This window comes from Clarias gariepinus, chromosome 22 (assembly GCF_024256425.1).
Source record: "Clarias gariepinus isolate MV-2021 ecotype Netherlands chromosome 22, CGAR_prim_01v2, whole genome shotgun sequence".
Classification (NCBI taxonomy): Eukaryota; Metazoa; Chordata; class Actinopteri; order Siluriformes; family Clariidae; genus Clarias; species Clarias gariepinus.
The window spans coordinates 775,268-795,056 of NC_071121.1; the positions used below are offsets into that span (position 1 = coordinate 775,268).

General features: G+C 41.5%; 1 protein-coding gene across 5 annotated transcripts in view; it reads right to left on the bottom strand.

The window, feature by feature from the left end:
* Positions 1-19,789, bottom strand: part of iqsec1a (IQ motif and Sec7 domain ArfGEF 1a) — a 99,781-nt gene that overhangs the window by 44,391 nt on the left and 35,601 nt on the right. The window contains exon 1 of one of the 5 annotated variants that reach the window (XM_053481905.1): positions 12,053-12,402. The exons of 3 other annotated variants lie outside the window; for them this stretch is intronic. In XM_053481905.1, coding sequence (XP_053337880.1) covers positions 12,053-12,129 — 77 coding nt within the window. In that variant the 5' untranslated portion in view covers positions 12,130-12,402. Of the gene's footprint in view, positions 1-8,773; positions 9,127-12,052; positions 12,403-19,789 lie in introns of those variants that run through there. One more of the 5 variants, XM_053481904.1, reaches the window with a different exon arrangement.

Consider the following 19,789-nt stretch of genomic DNA (forward strand, 5'->3'; position numbering starts at 1 on the left):
CCGTTTTGTGTGATTAGACGTTGCGATCTATAATCTGAATTTAGTAACACAAACATATTTGTTACATGTTGGTTTGATGTCAAACTGGGATGAAAAACAGCTCTGGCCTTTGTATCACATCCAACACAAAACAACCTAACCAGAATGGTAATGCTAACGGTGCTAACGATGTGATGCTTTAGCTTAATGTATACAAATCAAGTTCAAATCCCGGCTTTAAAACTTTAAAAACCAACTATACCAGATAGTCTGTCCGTTTTAACCTATAAAAAAAAAAACAGATACCGCTGATATATTTATTATTTTATTCATTTATTATATTTGTTGTTATCTAAACTTATTTCTATATGCATTTGTCATTTATAATAAATATCTTGATTATCTGTCATTTACACTTTATAGTCAGAAACAAAAAAGACTCAAAATACTACACGTGTCCTGGCTGATTTATCAGAACCGTGGGATTCAGCGGATCAGTCAGACTCGTAGCGCGGAGCGAAACAGCCGGATCTGAGGAACTCGGTGTGTTCATGAGTCCAATGATTCGGTGGAAACTAGGGATGCGTTGAGCGCCCTCTAGTGGAGGGACCATAGGGAAATGCAGTCAGAATCCCTACTGACTCAAAGGACTCAAGAGACGCGGATCCGTTTAGTGAGTGATTCAGGAGTCGGATCCGTTAAAGGATACGAGTTTCTCATCTCTAGTGGTGACCAGCTGGAAGTCACAGCCTGCATTTTAAACAATAATGTTTTATTTTATGTGTTTAAAGCTACATTTGATGTGAAACCAGCGAGTTCCTGTTGTCACTTACATTATAGCAGCTAGTAACACCCGCTTCCTCCCCAGTCTCTCTCTATTCTCTCTAGAAGTTAAAAAAGTTAAACATCTTTCAGCTCGGAGCTAATCCAAAAAGTGAGTAGTGTTAAGTTAAAAAAAAAGCCAAATGGATCCAGAAACCACAATCATGTGACTGAGGAACCGCACAGGAGTGTAAACTGCTCACTCCTGAAGAGGTGCGAGAACTCACAGTTACAGCGACAGACTTGGCAACCCTGAGGAACCCTGAGGAACCCTGAGGAACTCATTCACGACACCGAACCAGTCGAGGAGGAAGTACAGAACAGCTGTTTAGAGTGGAGAGGAAATTTCTTCATCCTCATGTTCTAACATTAGCGTTACTTCCTCAGGCATCTCGAATCTGTTTTAAATATCAGGCGTGTTACAAATCAAACATGCATCCCTTTTCTTTTTGCAATCCTTTTTTTGTTGGTATTTTGGTCCATCCACATGTTTTCTGACATATCAGGAGACACCCCCCCCCACCCTGGAGATACATCTGGAGTGTCTGTGGAGGGGACGTACTGATTGTGGTTTCCCAAATTGCCAGTAGTGTGTGAACGTCAATTAGCCCAACCTGGAGGAAACCCACCAAGCACGGGAAGAACATGCAAACTTCACACACACACACACCAAAGCACTTGACCCTGGAGGTGCAACACGACAATGCTAACCCCTACGCCACCGTGCCAAAAGCCACAAAGTAAGCATGACTAAAAGTTTTTAAAAAGAAAAAATCTAAATAGGTCTTAGGGATGTATAAATAAATAAATAAATAAATAAATAAAACGCTGATTAACTATACTCAGCCAAAAAAAAGAAACGTCCTCTGACTTTCATCTGTTTTTACTTTCAGTAAACTTAATGTGTAAATATTTGTATGAACACTAAAAGAGTCAACACCATAAGACATAAAGTAAAAATGTTTCCCAATGTGTCCCTGAATGAAGGGAGGCTCAAAATCAAAAGTACCAGTCAGTATCTGGTGGCCACCAGCTGCTTGAAGTACTGCAGTGCATCTCCTCCTCATGGACTGCCTATTGCGGACAGTCTGAGCACTGATGGAGGGATTGTGTGTTCCTGGTGTGACTCGGGCAGTTGTTGTGGCCATCCTGTACCTGTCACGCAGGTGTGATATTCGGATGTACCCATCCTGTGCGGGTGTTGTTACACGTGGTCCTCCACCGCGAGGATGATCGGCCGTCCTTCCTGTCTCCCTGTAGCGCTGTCTTAGGTGCCTCACATTTATTGCCCTAGCCACATCAGCGGTCCTCATGCCTCCCTGCAGCATGCTCAATGCACGTTCACGCAGATGAGCAGGGACCCTGGGTGTCTTTCTTTGGGTGTTTTTCACAGTCGGTAGACAAGTCTCTTTAGTGTCCTGCGTTTTTAGAACTGTGACCTTAAAGGCCTACTTTCTGTAAGCTGTTAAGGTCTTAACGACCATTCCACAGGTGCATGTTAATTAATTGATTATGGTTAATTGAACATGCATGGAAAACATTGTTTAAACCCTTTACAATGAAGATCTGTAAAGTTATTTGGATTTTTACAACATTATTGTTGAAATACACAGTCCTGAAAAAGGGACGTTTCTTTTTTTGCTGAGTATATATATATATATTATTTACAGCCTTAGCTATTTAAAATAGCATGCAAAGATATGGGATGTTTTAAAATAGCTAACTCAATAGACAGTTATATAGACAAGAAGTGTACAAAATGCATTCACAGTGCAATTAGACTTTTTATATATTTTAAAATATATTAATATGATAAAAATGTGTTATATAATTAAATATAGACTTTTAAAAAAAAATATTGTAAAACCTGTCGTGTGTTCTGGTCTGGTACGACATCAGCTGGGTTTAATAGAGGAATGCTGGGAAAATTCAGTGATGTCAGAGTCATAAACCCTCCGGGGAGCTCATTACAGGAGAGAGAGAGAGAGGGGGGGAGAAAGCAGGGCTTTCACACACACACACACACACACACACACACACACACATACACACTGACCGATTCCCACTGCTGCTCACAATCCAGTAGAGATCCACTGAACACAGTCTACCTGAAACACAGCGCCCCTTGAGCTCACACTGCAGAGCACTGGGGGGCCCCGAGAAGAGCTCAGAGAAGAGCCCAGAGAAGAGTCCAGAGAAGAGTCCAGAGAAGAGCTCAGAGAAGAGCCCAGAGAAGAGCTCAGAGAAGAGTCCAGAGAAAAGCTCAGAGAAGAGCCCAGAGAAGAGTCCAGAGAAAAGCTCAGAGAAGAGCCCAGAGAAGAGCCCAGAGAAGAGCTCAGAGAAGAGCTCAGAGAAGAGCGCCCTCACCTGGCCAGTCCTGAATCTCAGCTCACTAACACACACTAACACGGGACATCAGGAGCGGAGACACAAGAGGACAATCAGAGTCCTCCATCACTACAACACTGTAACTGAGCCACTGTCCATGTAGGTACACACACACACACACACACACACACACACACAGAGCTATAAGACATGATGGCTGAACAGTGTGTGTGCACAGTCGAGAAAAACTAAACAAAACTAATTGAACTCTACAAAAATATATTTCTAAACATTGAGTGTAACATAGCTGTGTGTGTGTGTCAGTTGTGTGTTCACATGTGTCTGCGTGTGTGTGTGTGTGTGTGTGTGTCTGTGTGTTTGTAGAAATGAACTCCTGCTGCTTCTTTCTGTTTAATTAATCAGTTAATAACAAACTGTGAGAAATTACAGTGCAGCTGTTCAGAAACAATCATTAACACGGAGTTTATTCTTAACTCTCTCTGCACTCTGTGTGTGTGTGTGTGTGTGTGTGTGTGTGTGTGTGTTAGGCCTACGTGCATGTGCGAGTCAGGACATGTGGAAATGTGATTTTCATTCCTCAGAGGCATTAACATTACATCTCCTACAGCCTCTTAAAATAACACTGTCTGTCTGTCTGTCTCTCTCTGTCTGTCTGTCTCTCTCTGTCTGTCTGTCTCTCTCTCTGTCTGTCTCTGTCTGTCTGTCTGTCTCTTTCTCTCTGTCTGTCTCTCTCTGTCTGTCTGTCTCTCTCTGTCTGTCTCTCTCTCTGTCTGTCCCTCTCTCTCTGTCTGTCCCTCTCTCTCTGTCTGTCTCTCTCTCTCTGTCTGTCTCTCTCTCTCTCTCTCTCTGTCTCTCTCTCTCATTTTTAACTCAGGATAGATACAGAACATTAAACCGTACACTCTCACACACTCGCTCTCTACAGCTCTGATCCTGTAGAGAGCTCGAGTTGAGTTCAGTTGAGTTTCTGATGACCCATAGTAACCCTCTGAGCTCCCCCTGCCCCTGTGTCCTCCATCACCGCACCTGGACTGGTCCAAACCAGCATGACATTAACATCAGCAATTGCTGTGATGGAGGGATGAATAAAAACAATAAAAAATAAAATCAGAGCTTTAAATACAGTGGAAACTCATCATCCTAACCGGAAGGAACGATCTGGGGCTTGGAAAGGTTTGAAAAGCACGAACGATCCAAAGAGAAAAAAAAGAGAGAAAAGAAAAAGGGAATAACTGAGCAGGTGAAAGAGAAAAGCAAAGAGACTATGAAAGGTAAAAAAAAGAAGTGAAAGAAGGAGCTCAACAGCAACAACATGGACAGTGACGCCGAACCCACTGATAAAAGACCTGCACCTTCACACAGGACGCAAGCTGATGACATTCGACCTTGCAGTGACCTTGAGGCTGTTTGGATCAGTTTAAAAATCTCATCAGTTTGTGTTCTCATGATGTGCACATGTTCTTCAGATATCACACTAATGAGACCCGGGGTACGAGCGGTCCTGACGCCCTCTGACCTCCGGACCTGCCTGATCCATCCTGATGTTCTTCTACTCCTGCATGGAGACTCTCACTGCCGCTGAGGATGGAGCCGTGTGCTCTGCTTACAGACACATGGGATACCCGAGGACGGTTCCACCTAGAACCCACGAAGACACTTTGGACGGCATTTGATACAAACATGTTGACAGTGACGGCATGTGACTGCAGTCGCTCCGATACTTCAGGACTAAAATCACTACGGACGGTTTCATATCCGAGTCTGAGTGAACAGGGTGTAACCACAACACACACGTTAACTAAAACACACTTCCTGTCACACAGCTGCACAGTTTAACTCTCAGAGAGGGACTGATTTACGGTCTCGCCATCTGGTATCACCCAGGTGAGGATGGTTTCCCTTTTGTTTCTGGTTCCCCTGGTGGGGACAAACTGATGAAGCTGTAGGTTTATTGAGTTGTGTTGATGTTTAGTGTTAAATGTGGCATCCTGATAAAAAGGACTGAATTAAATGGAACATCAAATGAAAGGAGAGAGAAAAGACGCAGACGAGCTCCTCTAAATCATCTTCAGGAACAAAGTCTGAACATAAAAACTGACCAAATAAACATTAATTATAGCGAGTTTAACAATCTAAACACCTTATAAAGTTATGGCAGGTGTTATTTGGAGTTAAAGACGTTAGGCTGAGCCCTGAACAGACAGGGAGGCGGGTGTGGAGGGGACACGTCGTTCCACTCGTTAACGAGTCAGTCTTTCTGAACGACTCACTGAACCAACAGATGACTCTGTGTCGCTAACCGACAGGCGCTGATTCAGTTTTTTTCATTATTCTGATGAAGCTCCGTTTCTACACACGTCCACAAGGACTTCAGAGACTTTGTACAGCTCCGGTTACTCGGAGGAAGATGGTCAAGTCTCTCCGTCTCTCCGTCTCTCCGTCTGTGAATCGGTTGAGTCATTTAACCCGCTGTGTTTTTATTTCCAGTGGGGAGTGTGTGTGTTTGTTGAACTGGGTGTGGAAAATAATTTCACCACACACACACACACACACACACACACACACACATAAATGATAAAATATTACAATAAACAACTCAGGCTTTTAGAATTAGTGAACGAATCTAAATGAATCATTTGACTGAATGGAGTGTGTGTGTGTGTGTGTGTGTGTGTGTGTGTGTGTGTGTGTGTGTGTGTGTGTTCGTGCATTTCTTCCATTTGGCCTGTCTTAATTTATCTAATGTAAGAGGTTAGTGTGAAAAACATCTGTTTCTACATTTCTACAAATATATATTTTTTTAAATCAGACTACGCACAGTGAATCACACACACACTATAATTACACACTTATGCGTCTGATGCACAAAATAAACCACGACTGAATCAAATGAATTAAATGAAACACTTTTAGATCTTAACAGTTCTCTCGCTCCATTTAATCTGAATCCATATCTGCGTTTCGGTGAAGCTGCTTCGTGTCCATGACCCTGATTAGAAATGGAACTGAAATAACTTTAATAAATATAAATCATTAGAATAGAGGTGTGTTTCAGATACGTGTATTTCATCTACTTTTAGCTAACACACCCAACTGTGCGTTATGTTACATTGACATAAGCATTACTCGCTGAATCCTGACTGTTGGGTTTAAATAGGTGTACAATCACACACACACACACACACACACACACTAGAAGAATACAGAATGCATGATTAATAAAGTACGTTCAGTAATGATGTGAAATTTAACTCACCGAACTGGACCTCAGTGTTCATTCAGCTTCACATGTAAGTTTTTATCATTCAACCCGCTTTATAAGATTAAGGCCGCCGTTCCACAAAGCCGAGTCGTTTCTCACACACTCACACACTCCCTTTCTAACCTCTGAATGCGTGATGAGAACACTATACACTGGACACACGCGACGTAAATAAATGATTCTCTCTCCTGCGTCAGGTGGGATCAGATCACACCAGGGTTCTCGGGTCACAGCTCAGAGTCACAGCTGAGCCTGAACAGCTTCAATAAAAGAGCAAACCTCGCCCGCAGCAAATCTCCATCATCCTCCTGCTCACCCCCCCAAATCCTCCCTGAGAAGACCAGAACCCCAGGAGGACCAGCGGAGAAGGAGAAGGAGCACGTGGAGTCCTTACGAGATAAGAGAAAGAGATCAAGTTTCACAGTGACGTCATGTTCAGACCATCAGTGAGGAGTGTGAGTGTGTGTTAGAGCTTCCTGTGAAAGATCCAGGTTGTGTACCAACAGCTCACTACATGCATTAAAAAGCCTTAACGTGAACCTGATGAACCATGTGATCACATCATCCTGGAGCCTTTCCCACAGTCCCTGACTGTCTCTGGAGTTTTTCTTGACCTGTTCTCTCTGTGACGTCACGCGCCTTAAATCTCCTGAACACTGACTACACATTAGCTATGAATTATGAAGCTATTATGGATCACCTGGGACTTTAAATTACAACAAACTCACACTGAACTGTCAAGATTCACCTCCTCACTGTTAGAGACTCCACCTCACACCCTGGTCTGATCTCTCAGCTGTAATTAGACACCAGGATCCCGGAGACTACACAAGCCCTGGACCTGCTGCACACTTCTGTAATAGACCTCATCACACACAGGGTAGGGTCTATTAGTATTTAAGTGCCGATTGGGATTTAGTTGTGGATTTATAAGGGGCATTCAAGTCAAAGCGGGACTACGCTAATGCACTTATCCCAGTGTTTCACTAGTGCTTGGATACCATCAAGGTAGTCTGACAAGTCTGACACACCGGCCTCCAAGGAACCCTGTTTAATGGCTTTTCCAAACATGTGGAAATGGCTTGGAGCGAGGTCAGGACTGCACAGGGGATGTGACACTAACTCCCAGCCGAGTTCCTGTAATGTGCAATTCGGTGACGTTGATTTTCAAGGATTCTTCCTGTGCTTGGTAGGTTTCCTCCCGGTACCCCGGTTTCCTCCCACAGTCCAAAGACATGCAGATCAAGCTGATTGGCGTTCCTAAATTGCCCGAAGTGTGTGTGTTTGTGTGCGCCCTGCAGTTGATTGGCACCGAGTCCAGGGTGTACCCCGCCTCGTGCTTTAAGTCTCCTGGGATTGGCTCCGCCCCCCATGGCCCTGTACACATGATGAAGTGGTATAGACGATGAGTGAGAGAGTGAGAGCGTTCTGTCCACTGTAAGCGAGGTTCTAACGAGTGCTCCAGTACTGACCACTTAAAGCTCTTCACAACTCTAAACAAGGAGGTTGATTATTTCGTGACAGTTTAGCAACCACCTGCAAACAAATACAATCCAGCTTTCAATAACTATAGGAACAGCTGCAATGTTTTTGTTAAGTCATGATTACATGTTATATTTTCCATCCTGGTCAGTATCTTTGGCTGGCGTGGATTCCCCAAACAGCTGCACTGAATTATGATAAACCTCCTCATGATCTGCGTATGATCAGCAGTTCTGGATCAACCTCAGGAATATGGGAAAGCCCCCTTAGACCGAATAGTCTCATATAGTGAATCACACACACACACACACACACACACACACACAATATTATATAAAAAGATGTGGATGTAAATAAAAAAAGACAGCATTTATTTTATCCTCTTAATGTGAGAAATCTCTTAAAAAACCCACATTATCCAGACTGTGAAGCACGGTGGCGATAGCTTCTGATTTATCATTAGCAAGACTGGACCCCTGTGCTTGTTTACAGGGATGTGTACAGAACACACTCGACACTGAAAATCATCGATAGAGAGAACATTCCTGGAATATAACCATTAAGAATTGAAGAAGTCTCCAGTGTGAGCGCTGTGTAACAGTCAGAGGTGAAGCTGTAGCATCTCCAGGACAGAGGAGTTTATATTGCTTTGCGATTTCTTGAGAACAAGCTGTGATTTATTTTTTGTCTTATTATCTTCAAGGGAGCAAAAAAAGAGAGGCTAGTAAGGAAAGGACATTTTTAGAACCAAGCTTTGTCATGATTTATACGGGTTCAGAAAAAATGATATTAAATCTCACTTCATAGAGTGAACCTTAAACAAAGCCATAAAACACTGAAATGCTTGAAGATCGAGACGCATATGACGTGAGCTCCTACCTGTTAGTTCTTACGGAGATGCAGTACTTCCACATGACGCTCCACAGAGCTGGAACATCACTCACCAGGAAACCTGACATTCTCCACCAAGTGAAAGAAATCCTGTCATGTTAAACACGGGAACGTCTGAAGCTGAAACGCAGGTGGCTTCTCTCTCTGATTACAACGCTCTGGTCTAGAACCTGCTTCCTCTTTCCTGGGATTTCATCATGGCTCGTGACAGAAAATGAGATGGAGATGTTTCTCTTGTGTGGGCTGAGATGGAGGTCTGGAAGTGACCGGGTTAGCAGAAAAAAAAAAGAAAAAAAAAAATACAAACTTCTTTAAGTTAAAGCAAGAAGTTAAGAGCTGACAGGAGTTCCGTATTCGGTCTTAATGTGGTCTTATTTTCCTTCTTCCAGCCTTTTTTTTCCTGCTGTTTTTCTCAGACAGACCCTCATGGAAACCACCTACATGTTCCAACAGAAACCCGGAGCCGGGCGTGCGTCCAGACACGCCACGCCTCTGCACTCGGAGGAGGATCTGAACACAGAGCTCGAGAGGATCCAGGGGTTAAAATGAGGCTGGAGTTAAATTCACCCATAACACAAACACGGGAGAACGAAACACAGCGCTGTTATTGTGCATCAGGAACCCGAGCACAGCAGCGTTGTTGTTCTCGCAGGCGGAGACAGAGTTACACTTAAAGTGTCTGCGTTTCTGGAAATGACATTTCTCCACAGCATAATGAGGCCTTTCAGACTTTACACTGCCTCGCCGTAATGGAAAGACGTAATGGGTGTAAATCATGCGAATGCAGAAAGAGCGAGCGAGACACAAATCCTGCTGTGATGAGAGAATTAAACCTGGATTACACTCGCAACCCGCCACGCGTACAGGGATCTCTGTTGTGTAGAGACTTACAAAGAAAAGAGAAGACTTCAGGGTGGAAACACGTAGTATGCTTCATTCATAACACCATGTTGTGGATTATTTTCCTCATCAGCATACCCTCAAGCTATTTATTCCTTATTTAAAGTCTAAAATTCTGGACACACAGGACAAAAAGTCAGAACTGTTCACAGTGAAGTCATACACATGTACTAGCATTACTTACTGCACGTACCACATATCTAACCAGTCTTCTGATACGCTACAATCCACCACGCTCCTTAAGATCACAAAACTCCGGACGTCTGGTAGTTCCCAGAATATCAAAACCTACTAAAGGGGGTAGGGCGTTCTCATATTTAGCTTCTACAGTAAGCTTTGGAATAGCCTTGCAGACAGTGTTCAGGGCTCAGACACAGTCTATCAGTTTAAAAGTAGACTCAAGACACATCTCTTTAATCTGGCATACAAATAATTCATCACGTAGCCTTGTACTCCAGTACATCTAAATGCACACTCCTATCTAGTGTTGCTAATATCCTAAACGGCATCTACGCCAATTCTTTTCCAGCTGTTTTTCCTTTCTCTACCCATCGCGAGGCAACTGGAGATTGTGCAGCTCCAGTAGGCAGAGGTCAACCCTGTGAGGATCCTGAGGGATCCAGAGAAGGACCACCTCCAGCTGGATTCTGCTACATAATGGCTCGGATCTACAGTACACACGCTGCTCCTGAGCTTCTAGTGATCCAGACCCCCCTCTGACTCGTCCCTGTGCTGAACTCGACTCCATGATAACTAGGACAACTTTTGTTATACTGAACTTCCAGCAGCCTAACACATGATGTTGTTATATAATTTCAGCGGTTTAGGAAAGTAACGTAAAAATTCAATAATTAGAATAGTTACTGTATAATTGTAATTTAAATGCAGGACAATTGGTAAGCCCGTGATTATTGGTGAAAAAGACACACAATCTTACACACTGCCACAAAGTGATCGATGAACATGGTGTACCACAGGGTTCAGTTTTAGTTCTGCTGTTTTTCTCTTCATAGACATTTACTACATAGTGATATACAGTCCTGGGTGACAATTGTTTTGTGACGCGTGTTTGACGGCTGCGTCAGGAGATGTAATAATGAATGTAAGAGCCCTGGTGCAGGGCTTTAGAGGGGGTCGGTGGGAGTAATTGTGTGCACATAGGGGAAAACCTGTTCTGAGATAACATGGGTTTATTAATTGGGGAACTTAAAAGGGAACTGAAATAAAACTTTAAACAAAACTCAAAGCACAAAACTCCTCCATCTCCTCAAAATAAGGTGAAGCTTCGTGAAACTGAAATAAACTGTCTCGTGTCTTCCTGAGGACAAGGTTATCCTTTTAATGGGTTTCGTGCCTTTTCACTTATTTTCTCCTGATTTTGTTTTCTTTTCCGTTTTCACTTTTTTCATAACTTTTACTTTTATTTAGACTTGATCTTTGTCTTTTTCTTGGCCGTAGTAGTACCAGAACAACGTGCTCTCTACCTGGTGCTACCTAATGATCACATGTCGCGTGCCGGGGGGAGGGCGGGGGGGTTATGTGGTGTTCTGAACAGCACAGTGCATTTCCTTGCGGATTGGCCCCTTACGAGACGGCTGTCATTACAATAATATGTACAATTTACACTTATAAAGAGTAATAAAGGTACAATCAGCAGTAAATTGGAGTTGGCTAACGTTGAAATCAGCACACTTTGAAAGCTCCATGTTGAGACACATTTACAGGAAGTTAAACCCAATTTCATGGCTACAGGACTGTACAAATTTACAAAACCTTAAACAGTAAAGACAACCATATCTAATTTATTTTCTTACATGAATGTTCATCCTAGAAGTTTATTATTAAACCATCAGAATTGTGTATTTGTGTGACAAAGTGCTAAAAATGTAAAATGGCATCCCACAAGGTATCGTTTTAGGTCCACTTCTGATCTTGCTATATGCACTGACTTTTTTATTTTTTTGGACAAATACAATGTTTTTCCCCCTACACTACACTGATCATCCACAATATTATTTATTTATTGTTTTGTAAACCAAAGTGTTCAAATATGCTTAAAAGTCCAAATAAAACTATCATTTAGTTTTAACTTAATTTTCCAATATTAAATAAAAAATACAATTAAATAAAAGTACAACAAAACATACCATCACAAAAATAAAGTAATTTTAAAGGCTTAACATATGTTACAATTATAAAATAAAATAATAACTTCTGTTATTATTCTGTTAGCCACTGCAACAGGAAACCCTGGCTCCTGTAGGAATCCCAACATGAGGCACGAATCGAACGCAGGCCATTAAACGAATTTCTGTCCTGAATTAAAGCTGAGCTCTAAAAATAATCTCATCTCAGCACTTTGCTTACCTTTTAAAAAAGCCACTGGGAGGCTGCAGACACAGAAACTGCCAGTAATCCAGGCACAGAGCTTTAAACCGTGACATGGTCAGGGATCCGGTGTCTCGCGGTCATGTGATGTAATGAGAAATCTCCATATCCATCATCTCCCCCCAAACATGGACCACAAACTCATGGTGCACCTGAGCGCTTAGCAGTTGTGTGGAACGCCTGCTGGGCCGAGCTGCCATGACGGCTTCTTGCTAAAGCTCTCCATCCTGAGGAACAGCCTCAGAATCCTTCTGCAGGTTCCTCTGAGGTTTGCGTTGAGAAATGGTTATAACCAGGTCAATCGACACTGCCAATCCACACCTGCTCCTAGATCCATGGATGAGCTTTTTCCGTCACATGCAGACCTACTTCAAGCTACACGTGTGTGCGTGCATGTGTGTGTGCACCACTCGTATCCTTTAGGTGGTGAACATCTGCAGAAGGTCATCACCGGAGTACAGGACACCCTTCCCTCCTCCTCGTCTTCCTCCTCACTGCCACTCTGCAGTCGAGCGGCTCCCGGCTTCTCCGGAGAGATTCTCAGATCCTCTGCAGCTCAGCTCTCAGACATGCCGAATTCACGGTTGCCAGGCAACACCTTCACTACTGAACATGCAAATGACCGGCTGACAGCTGCTGATTGGACGGCGTGGTCAGAGGGGGGGGGTCTCCTGCATCTCCTATACGATGATGTCATTGGAACATATCAGATGGAGGTGCGCTGTAGTACGAGTGAAATTCCACTCTGTGCCGTAGTTCTGCTTAATAAACATCAGGCATTTATTTTTACTATAATTATTCTAATTCTAATAATAAAATATAATGTATTTTAATGTAATATTTATTTATTGTGAATATATTATCCTTGTTATAATTTAATCCCCTTTAATTTAAAGTCAGTTTTAATGTTGCAATTTTTTTTAAACCAGCGCTAGACCACACACACACACACACACACACTCAGTGGTCCTCCAGAGACCTGAACTACATCATCATGTATTTTCTATTTCTCTCCGCTCATTCATTCACATAAGAAGGACAGCTTTAATGTTTATCATCATCAATCTATGTTTTTAGAATTGATTTACATTATTAGAAAAAAAAAACCTGTTTCTAATTTGTCTGAGTTGACGTTTCCTCCATTACTCAATGCCGTGCTGGTGGAAGTCACATACTATTTAACCCTCTCTTTATGTTTAACTAGAGAGACTGATGCAGCGACGCTTCAGTTTTTTTTTTTCTGTCAATCTGTTCAGCAGACAGCTACTGTAGCTGGTCCGGACTGTACCGCTGCAGTGCATTCTGGGAGTTAATCATGTGCTCCAACTCTGGATTCCTCGTCAATATGACGCAGATGTAAATAGTGAGTGTAAAAAAAATTGTGTTTTCAGTAATATGTTGCGGTTCCTCTCTTTAAACGGTTCCTGTGCAGCACTGCGTCCTGTGTGTAGGAGTGAATTATTGCTTATTATAAGTTTTAGGGTTATTTATAAAATCGAATCTGTAACTAGGTATGGTGAAGTCGTATCGGGTGAGTCCCTGGAGATTCCCGTCCCTTATACACAATTAAAGCTGTGCTTGATGGTGGAGGAGTTTAACTTCACAATCAAACCCAAACGCCGCCTTCTTCCAGATTTTCAGTATTAATTACGCGCGCACTGATTAGTTTATTAAACTGTCATGGATTTAAACACTTAGAAATTTGGAGAAATCCTAAAAGAAATCCACAAGCCCTGCTTTCTGTAAAGCCTGTATGATAAACCAAGCACACGCTGCATCAAATGTCACTCCAGAAATGAGAACAACTGATTTCTTTTCTCTAAGTTTCAGTTTCTGGTGGTTTTTGATCTTATTACATTACAGTACATGTTAGGTTCCTGTTCTTCCTGCTCGCTGAAACTCCTGCTCCTGGTGACGGTTTTAGAGATGACTGAGTGTCAAAAGCAGCACAAGCGTTTTTTAGACCCGTTAGGAGCTAAAGCATCCACAGATTTCTGTTTAAACGTCCAAATTAACCAAACGCTCTTTTCTACAGGTGGTAATCTCTCCGTATAAAAAATAAATAAACAAATTAATTATTAATTAAAATTTATAAACGTTTAGGCCACACCCCCTACCTGAAAGAGTATTCCAGCTTTACGTTTAAGCTAAAACTTATCATTTATTTTTTTCTCCCTTTCTGTTTTCTACATTTATTCATCAGAAACCGCAAAAGCAATATTCCATTTCTAGCTAAACTTCACTAGCGTTACACTGTAAAATAATAGAGTAACAAACATGAATTAAAAGAAATACAATAACCGCGTGGTTGTGACCTGAGATCCGAGGTTTAGGACACATCATGTGATGTGATTTATTGATGGTGAGCAGGGAACGCGGCCTGATTAAACCGGCTGTTTAGCGAAAGGAATTTTTTATTCAAATCTCAAATCCATCAGCAGGAGGTCGACAAAGTCACGGCAAGCTACGAGTACGCTAGTCATCATAAAAGATGCTAATTAACAAAAAATCTTATTACACTTTAATTGTGAAAAGCACAGGTGAGCATGATCTCTCTGATGAATGATATAAGCAGAAGTTTAGGACATCAGTTTCTTTAATCGCAGGTCTATCATTAGCAGATCTTCATCATGTGATCAGACTTGGTGACGCACGCTAACCACAGAGATCTGATCAGAGGAATAAACGTAAAGCGCGCGCTAAGCAGGTTAAAGACCCGAGTGTACGGTTCCTTTCTGTTTAAATTGTTTAACCCGAGTGCTTGTGGGGTACAAACTTGCGGGGTTGAGCTCAGACGACCCGGGCCAAGGTGTTAGAGAGAAGATGCAGATAAAAAGAGAAAGAGAACGAATAAATAAAAAAGGAAAAGCAGAGAGGAAGAGACTGATGTTCAGGAGATTGCAGACATGACTGCTGCGGTAAGGAGCGAGCTCTAACCCTCTTACATCACTGCAGCATTCTCATCAGGAGCGCTTCCTCTCTGGAGGACATCTACTACTGCAGTCACCTGATCACACTGCGCCCCCTCCAGGCACGCTGCAGCAACTGCGCCTCTACAGACCTGCTCGATTATGCAACCAGAAGGGTGTGATATGGAAGATGCAGGGATTTTTATCACCCATGCTTTAAATATAAATCTATATTAAATAAAGAACAGCTATAATAAGGGCAGAGAAGAAAAAAATAGAAAAAGGATTCAGTGAAACACACTTCCTGTCTGAGTGTGAGAATGTCAAGGTGATGATGTGAGGTCTCGCCTCCTCTTCATCAGCTCAGAAGAATGTGGGAAAAAAAAAAAAAAAACCCACACATTCCTCTCCTGAACTTCAGCTGCCACTCACAGTGTCATTATCAGTCGTCTTCTTCTTCTTCTTATTATTATTATTACTAATAATAATGTCATTATTATTAGTAATAATAACAGTACTACTAATTACATTAATTATGGTTATTTATACTGTACTTTTCCTTCCCTATACATAATTACAGGCAGCAAAGTGTTAATAAAGTTGAATTAAATTAAATAAAATACCTAAATACAATTATATACAATTATAAATATATTTTAAAATAAAAAATATATATAAATATTTTTAATTTATAAATATAAATTTAAAAAAATCTATTAAAAAAGAATGAAAAATAAATGCATGAATGAGAGATTAAATATTACAATTAGCAAAAATGTCAAAAATAATTATAAAATGTTTATAAACTCTTTGTAAATCTCCACACAAGTTTTATCCTGTGACTCTGACAAAAAACAAACAAACAAAAAACATTTAAAAGTAATGTTGCAAGAAAACTTCCTTAAACATTTTGCCACAATAATTCAAAAGACTATAACTGTTACAATAATAATTATAATGATAATATATGTATAATATAATGTAATAATTTATGTTTATATAATGATAATAAGGATTAAATCGATAATTTATTAATATTCATGCAATAATTAATCTAATAGCAGCAATGATTCTTATTGTTAACATGAAACATCAAAACACTAACAATAACCAGTTCTTAAAAAATAACTCTTTTATTAGAGTTTGTGTACACGTCAGTAGAACCTGGCAGAGGATCAGAGGAGAGACGCGCAATAAAGCATCTGATCCATCTCCTGTTTTCACTTCTTAGGCCTTCGTTATAAACCAGCAGCCCAACAACCCCCCACCCCCAAAACACCCCCTCCCCCTCAGCACCCCCCCCCGCCCCCTCCCCATCAGCACCCCCCACCCCCTCCACCCCCATGTGACTGCCTGCTGCTCTTAATCGCTACAGTAATTAGCGCCGAGTGATTCAACAAACTGACATCGTTATGAATAAATTAAAGATTTATAACTGCATCAGGTGTCGTATACATCATTATTCACACCAAAGAGTCACGGATTTGACTTTTAAATATTTCTGTCTCATATTTAATTCTTATTATTTATTATTAAATAACTTTCTGTTCTCAAAATCTCACCAAAATAATATTTTACATTATTTCATGCATCATGGATTTAAAAAATATATCATTTTGATAATTATTTGATGAGATTTACTTACTACAGCACCCCTGTGTGTGTGTATGTGTGTGTATATTGGTAATTGTACAATTAATAATTGTTAAAAACATGCAACCTCCTTAAAGACTGATTTGGAAATTGTTAAAACGAGTAAAGCTGAGTGAAGTCCTGATCGGGAGCGAGGCTCAGACGAGACCCAAGCGAGCTCCACGTGCACACGAAGATAAAATGCTCCATGAAAGACGTGTCTGAAGAGGAAGACGGAGGAGTCGTGCGCTGTAGGACCGGTCCGAGGTTCTGCTTGTCTCTCGGCTATCTGGACGGGCCGGTGCTGGCGGAGGACGGGCAGCAGAAGCGGTGCAGATCGTTATCTTCCCTGGCAGAGGAGCAGAACATAAAATGGCTGCTGGAAGGAATTCAGTACAGAACGGTGAATAAAATCTCTACTTTCATGATGGGATGTGATGATCGAGCAGCCGGAGCATAAGGAGGAGGGCATGATGCATGATGCACGATGAAGCAAACAGGAAGTGTGTACGGTGTGATGTTTCCCCCCTGCTGTGTGACCACACTTCATCTGACGCGACGCTAGAATTCAGATCTAATTAGCGTTCTTCGCTGACGGATTACGAATCTCGATGTTAGAACACAGAATGTTCCTGATAACAAGCTGGTGGACCAAATCGAGGTAAAACATGACGGGGGCTGGTGGTGGGGTGTGTGTGGCTCTCACCGTGATGCTCCCACCACCATGCTTCACAGGAGAGAGAGGGGGGTTACCAGTGTGCTGGGTTTCTCTTGAACGAACTCAAGGTTAAAATGCGTACATTTGGTTTCATCCAAACAAACACCACCTTCACCAACAGGTCCAGCTTTATGGAGAGTCCAGGATGTTCTTAATCTTCATGTTCTTAAGTTACCCTTGACCCTTTGTTTTTTTTCTTTCTTTTTTTAGACTAATCAGCTCTTCCCATCACAGTTGGAATACTTTTAGCCTTAGCTTTCTATTTTACGTCCAAACTCTGATCAGTACTACAAACTTCATTCAAGTCTTTAAACAGGAAAGAGTCTGACAAACGAGTAATACTGAACACGCGTCGTCTAGAAACACAGGGATATACACACAGCGCAGCTGAGAGAAAATGTCACGGCCTTATATAATGACATTCTGGTCTCACAAGATTTATTACCTACCGCATTGTGCAGAAGTCTTTTGCACATTAGACTTATTTAACCTAATGAATCAATACAGTAACTGAACTAATTTACAGGTTTCACATTGATGGGGGGTAAATATTTATGTAACCACAGCTTGTTATTCCTAAATAGTTTTGCAAAAACTACAGTTTTTCTCGCTCAGTATTTAATATGTTATAAGTCATGATTTCTAATTAAATTTACTAACAAGGGGGTGAATACTTATGCGCAGCACTTTATACGTTTTTTAGTTTTTTTCTTACAGCAGGACAGTAATGAAAGGAATAACCTCCTGATTAATCACTACTTTATTGTCTCAAGAGGAGAGTGTAATGAGGTTTATTACGAAGAACGGAATGAAAAAGTAAAAGGCATCTCAGATGTTGTTTAGAACAGAAACACACATGCAGCTTAAACAAAACGAGTTGGCCAATGTAGCAATGTAGCGGATGTAGCAATGATCCATGCGAGACAAAACTTTATATCATATCTATAAAAATAAAATTTAAGATGAAATACCGGCGTGAAAAACACTAAAGCTGGAGTCATGACATCAAATATCAGTTTATCTCAGAATCCTGACATGCTAACGTGGCTAATAATAAAGGCATGCCTGTCAGTATGGGATCATGCTAATTTGTCCAGGTTAGCATGCGATGATCGTGTTACTAATGCTTAGCCACGTCACCTTTTGTACCAGATGTTCGTCCGGCTGGTTTAAGCGATGCGAGCTTGCGGTTTAGTGATGGCTCGAGTTAGGCTACGCTGCATGTTGAGACTAGCGTGACGCTTACCTGCACTCTTTGAGAGGCGCAGGCACGGCTAGCTGCGTATTGTACAACGGAGCCGGACAGCAATACTGGTGCAAAGTACCAGTATCTACAGACCTACGACACAAGGAGAAACATACAGGAAGTCAGAAAGTCAACGAGAACGGGCGCGGTTATTTCTCTACACAGGGGGGAAAAAATTATATATATATAGAGGAGCGTGCAGGCTAGCATCAGATTAGCTACGACTGGGGACGAGGTGACGGATGATCACATATTGAAATGTACTGAATCCTGAACTGGAATAGAAACTTATTCTGATCAAGTCAGAGGGATTTTTTTAATGAAATAAATAGTTTGCATTTACTTTATATTAACTGATTACATTTTTGAGCAATTTTGAAAAAACGGCATTTCTCCTTGAGGTCATAGGTCTTTACAACAACAACTCTATTACACACACACACACACACACACACACACACACACACACACTAGGGTCCTAGTTAGATAGGCGACATAGTGTGTACTACTGAAGACATCACCCCAGCAGAGCATAAGTAAGTACTCCCTTTATATTTCTGCATTAAATTAAAAATTTTAAATGCTTTTTAAACTTTCAACAAGCTTTACGTCTGAAACGCTGGCTTCACAGGAACTCCTATAACAGCCCAAACATGTGGAAATGGCTTGGATCGAGGTCAGGACTGTATGACGGGATGAGGCATTAACACCCAGAAGTGGTGCAGTGGAGCTTGTGCAAACACAGAACGAAACTGGAGATCAAACCAGGCTGTTTTTTTCCATTGAAGGAGTTCCTGGGAGGCCGGTGTTTCAGATGTGAATCAGACAGACAGTCTGATCACGGCTCCGAAATACTGAGAACTAATACAACACCTTGATGGTGTCCAAGCACTAGTGAAACACTGTAATAAGTGCATTAGTGTAGCAGGGGATGATATAATCAGGAACTTATAAAGTGTCATGCATAAGTATTCACCCCCTTGTTTATGGTACATTTGATTAGATGTCAAGACTTAACATCAAAACTGTTCTGTTATTCTAGACAATCAACAGTCCCGCTTTGACTTGAATGCCATTCAAAAATCTTTTAAATGAGCAACACTGCAGCAAAACAGCGACATCATGGCTGACTGTTCACTACTTCTTTACTACAATCTTTCCTTGTGTATGCAAAAACAAACAGACTAAACTATACGTCCAATCAGAGTCAG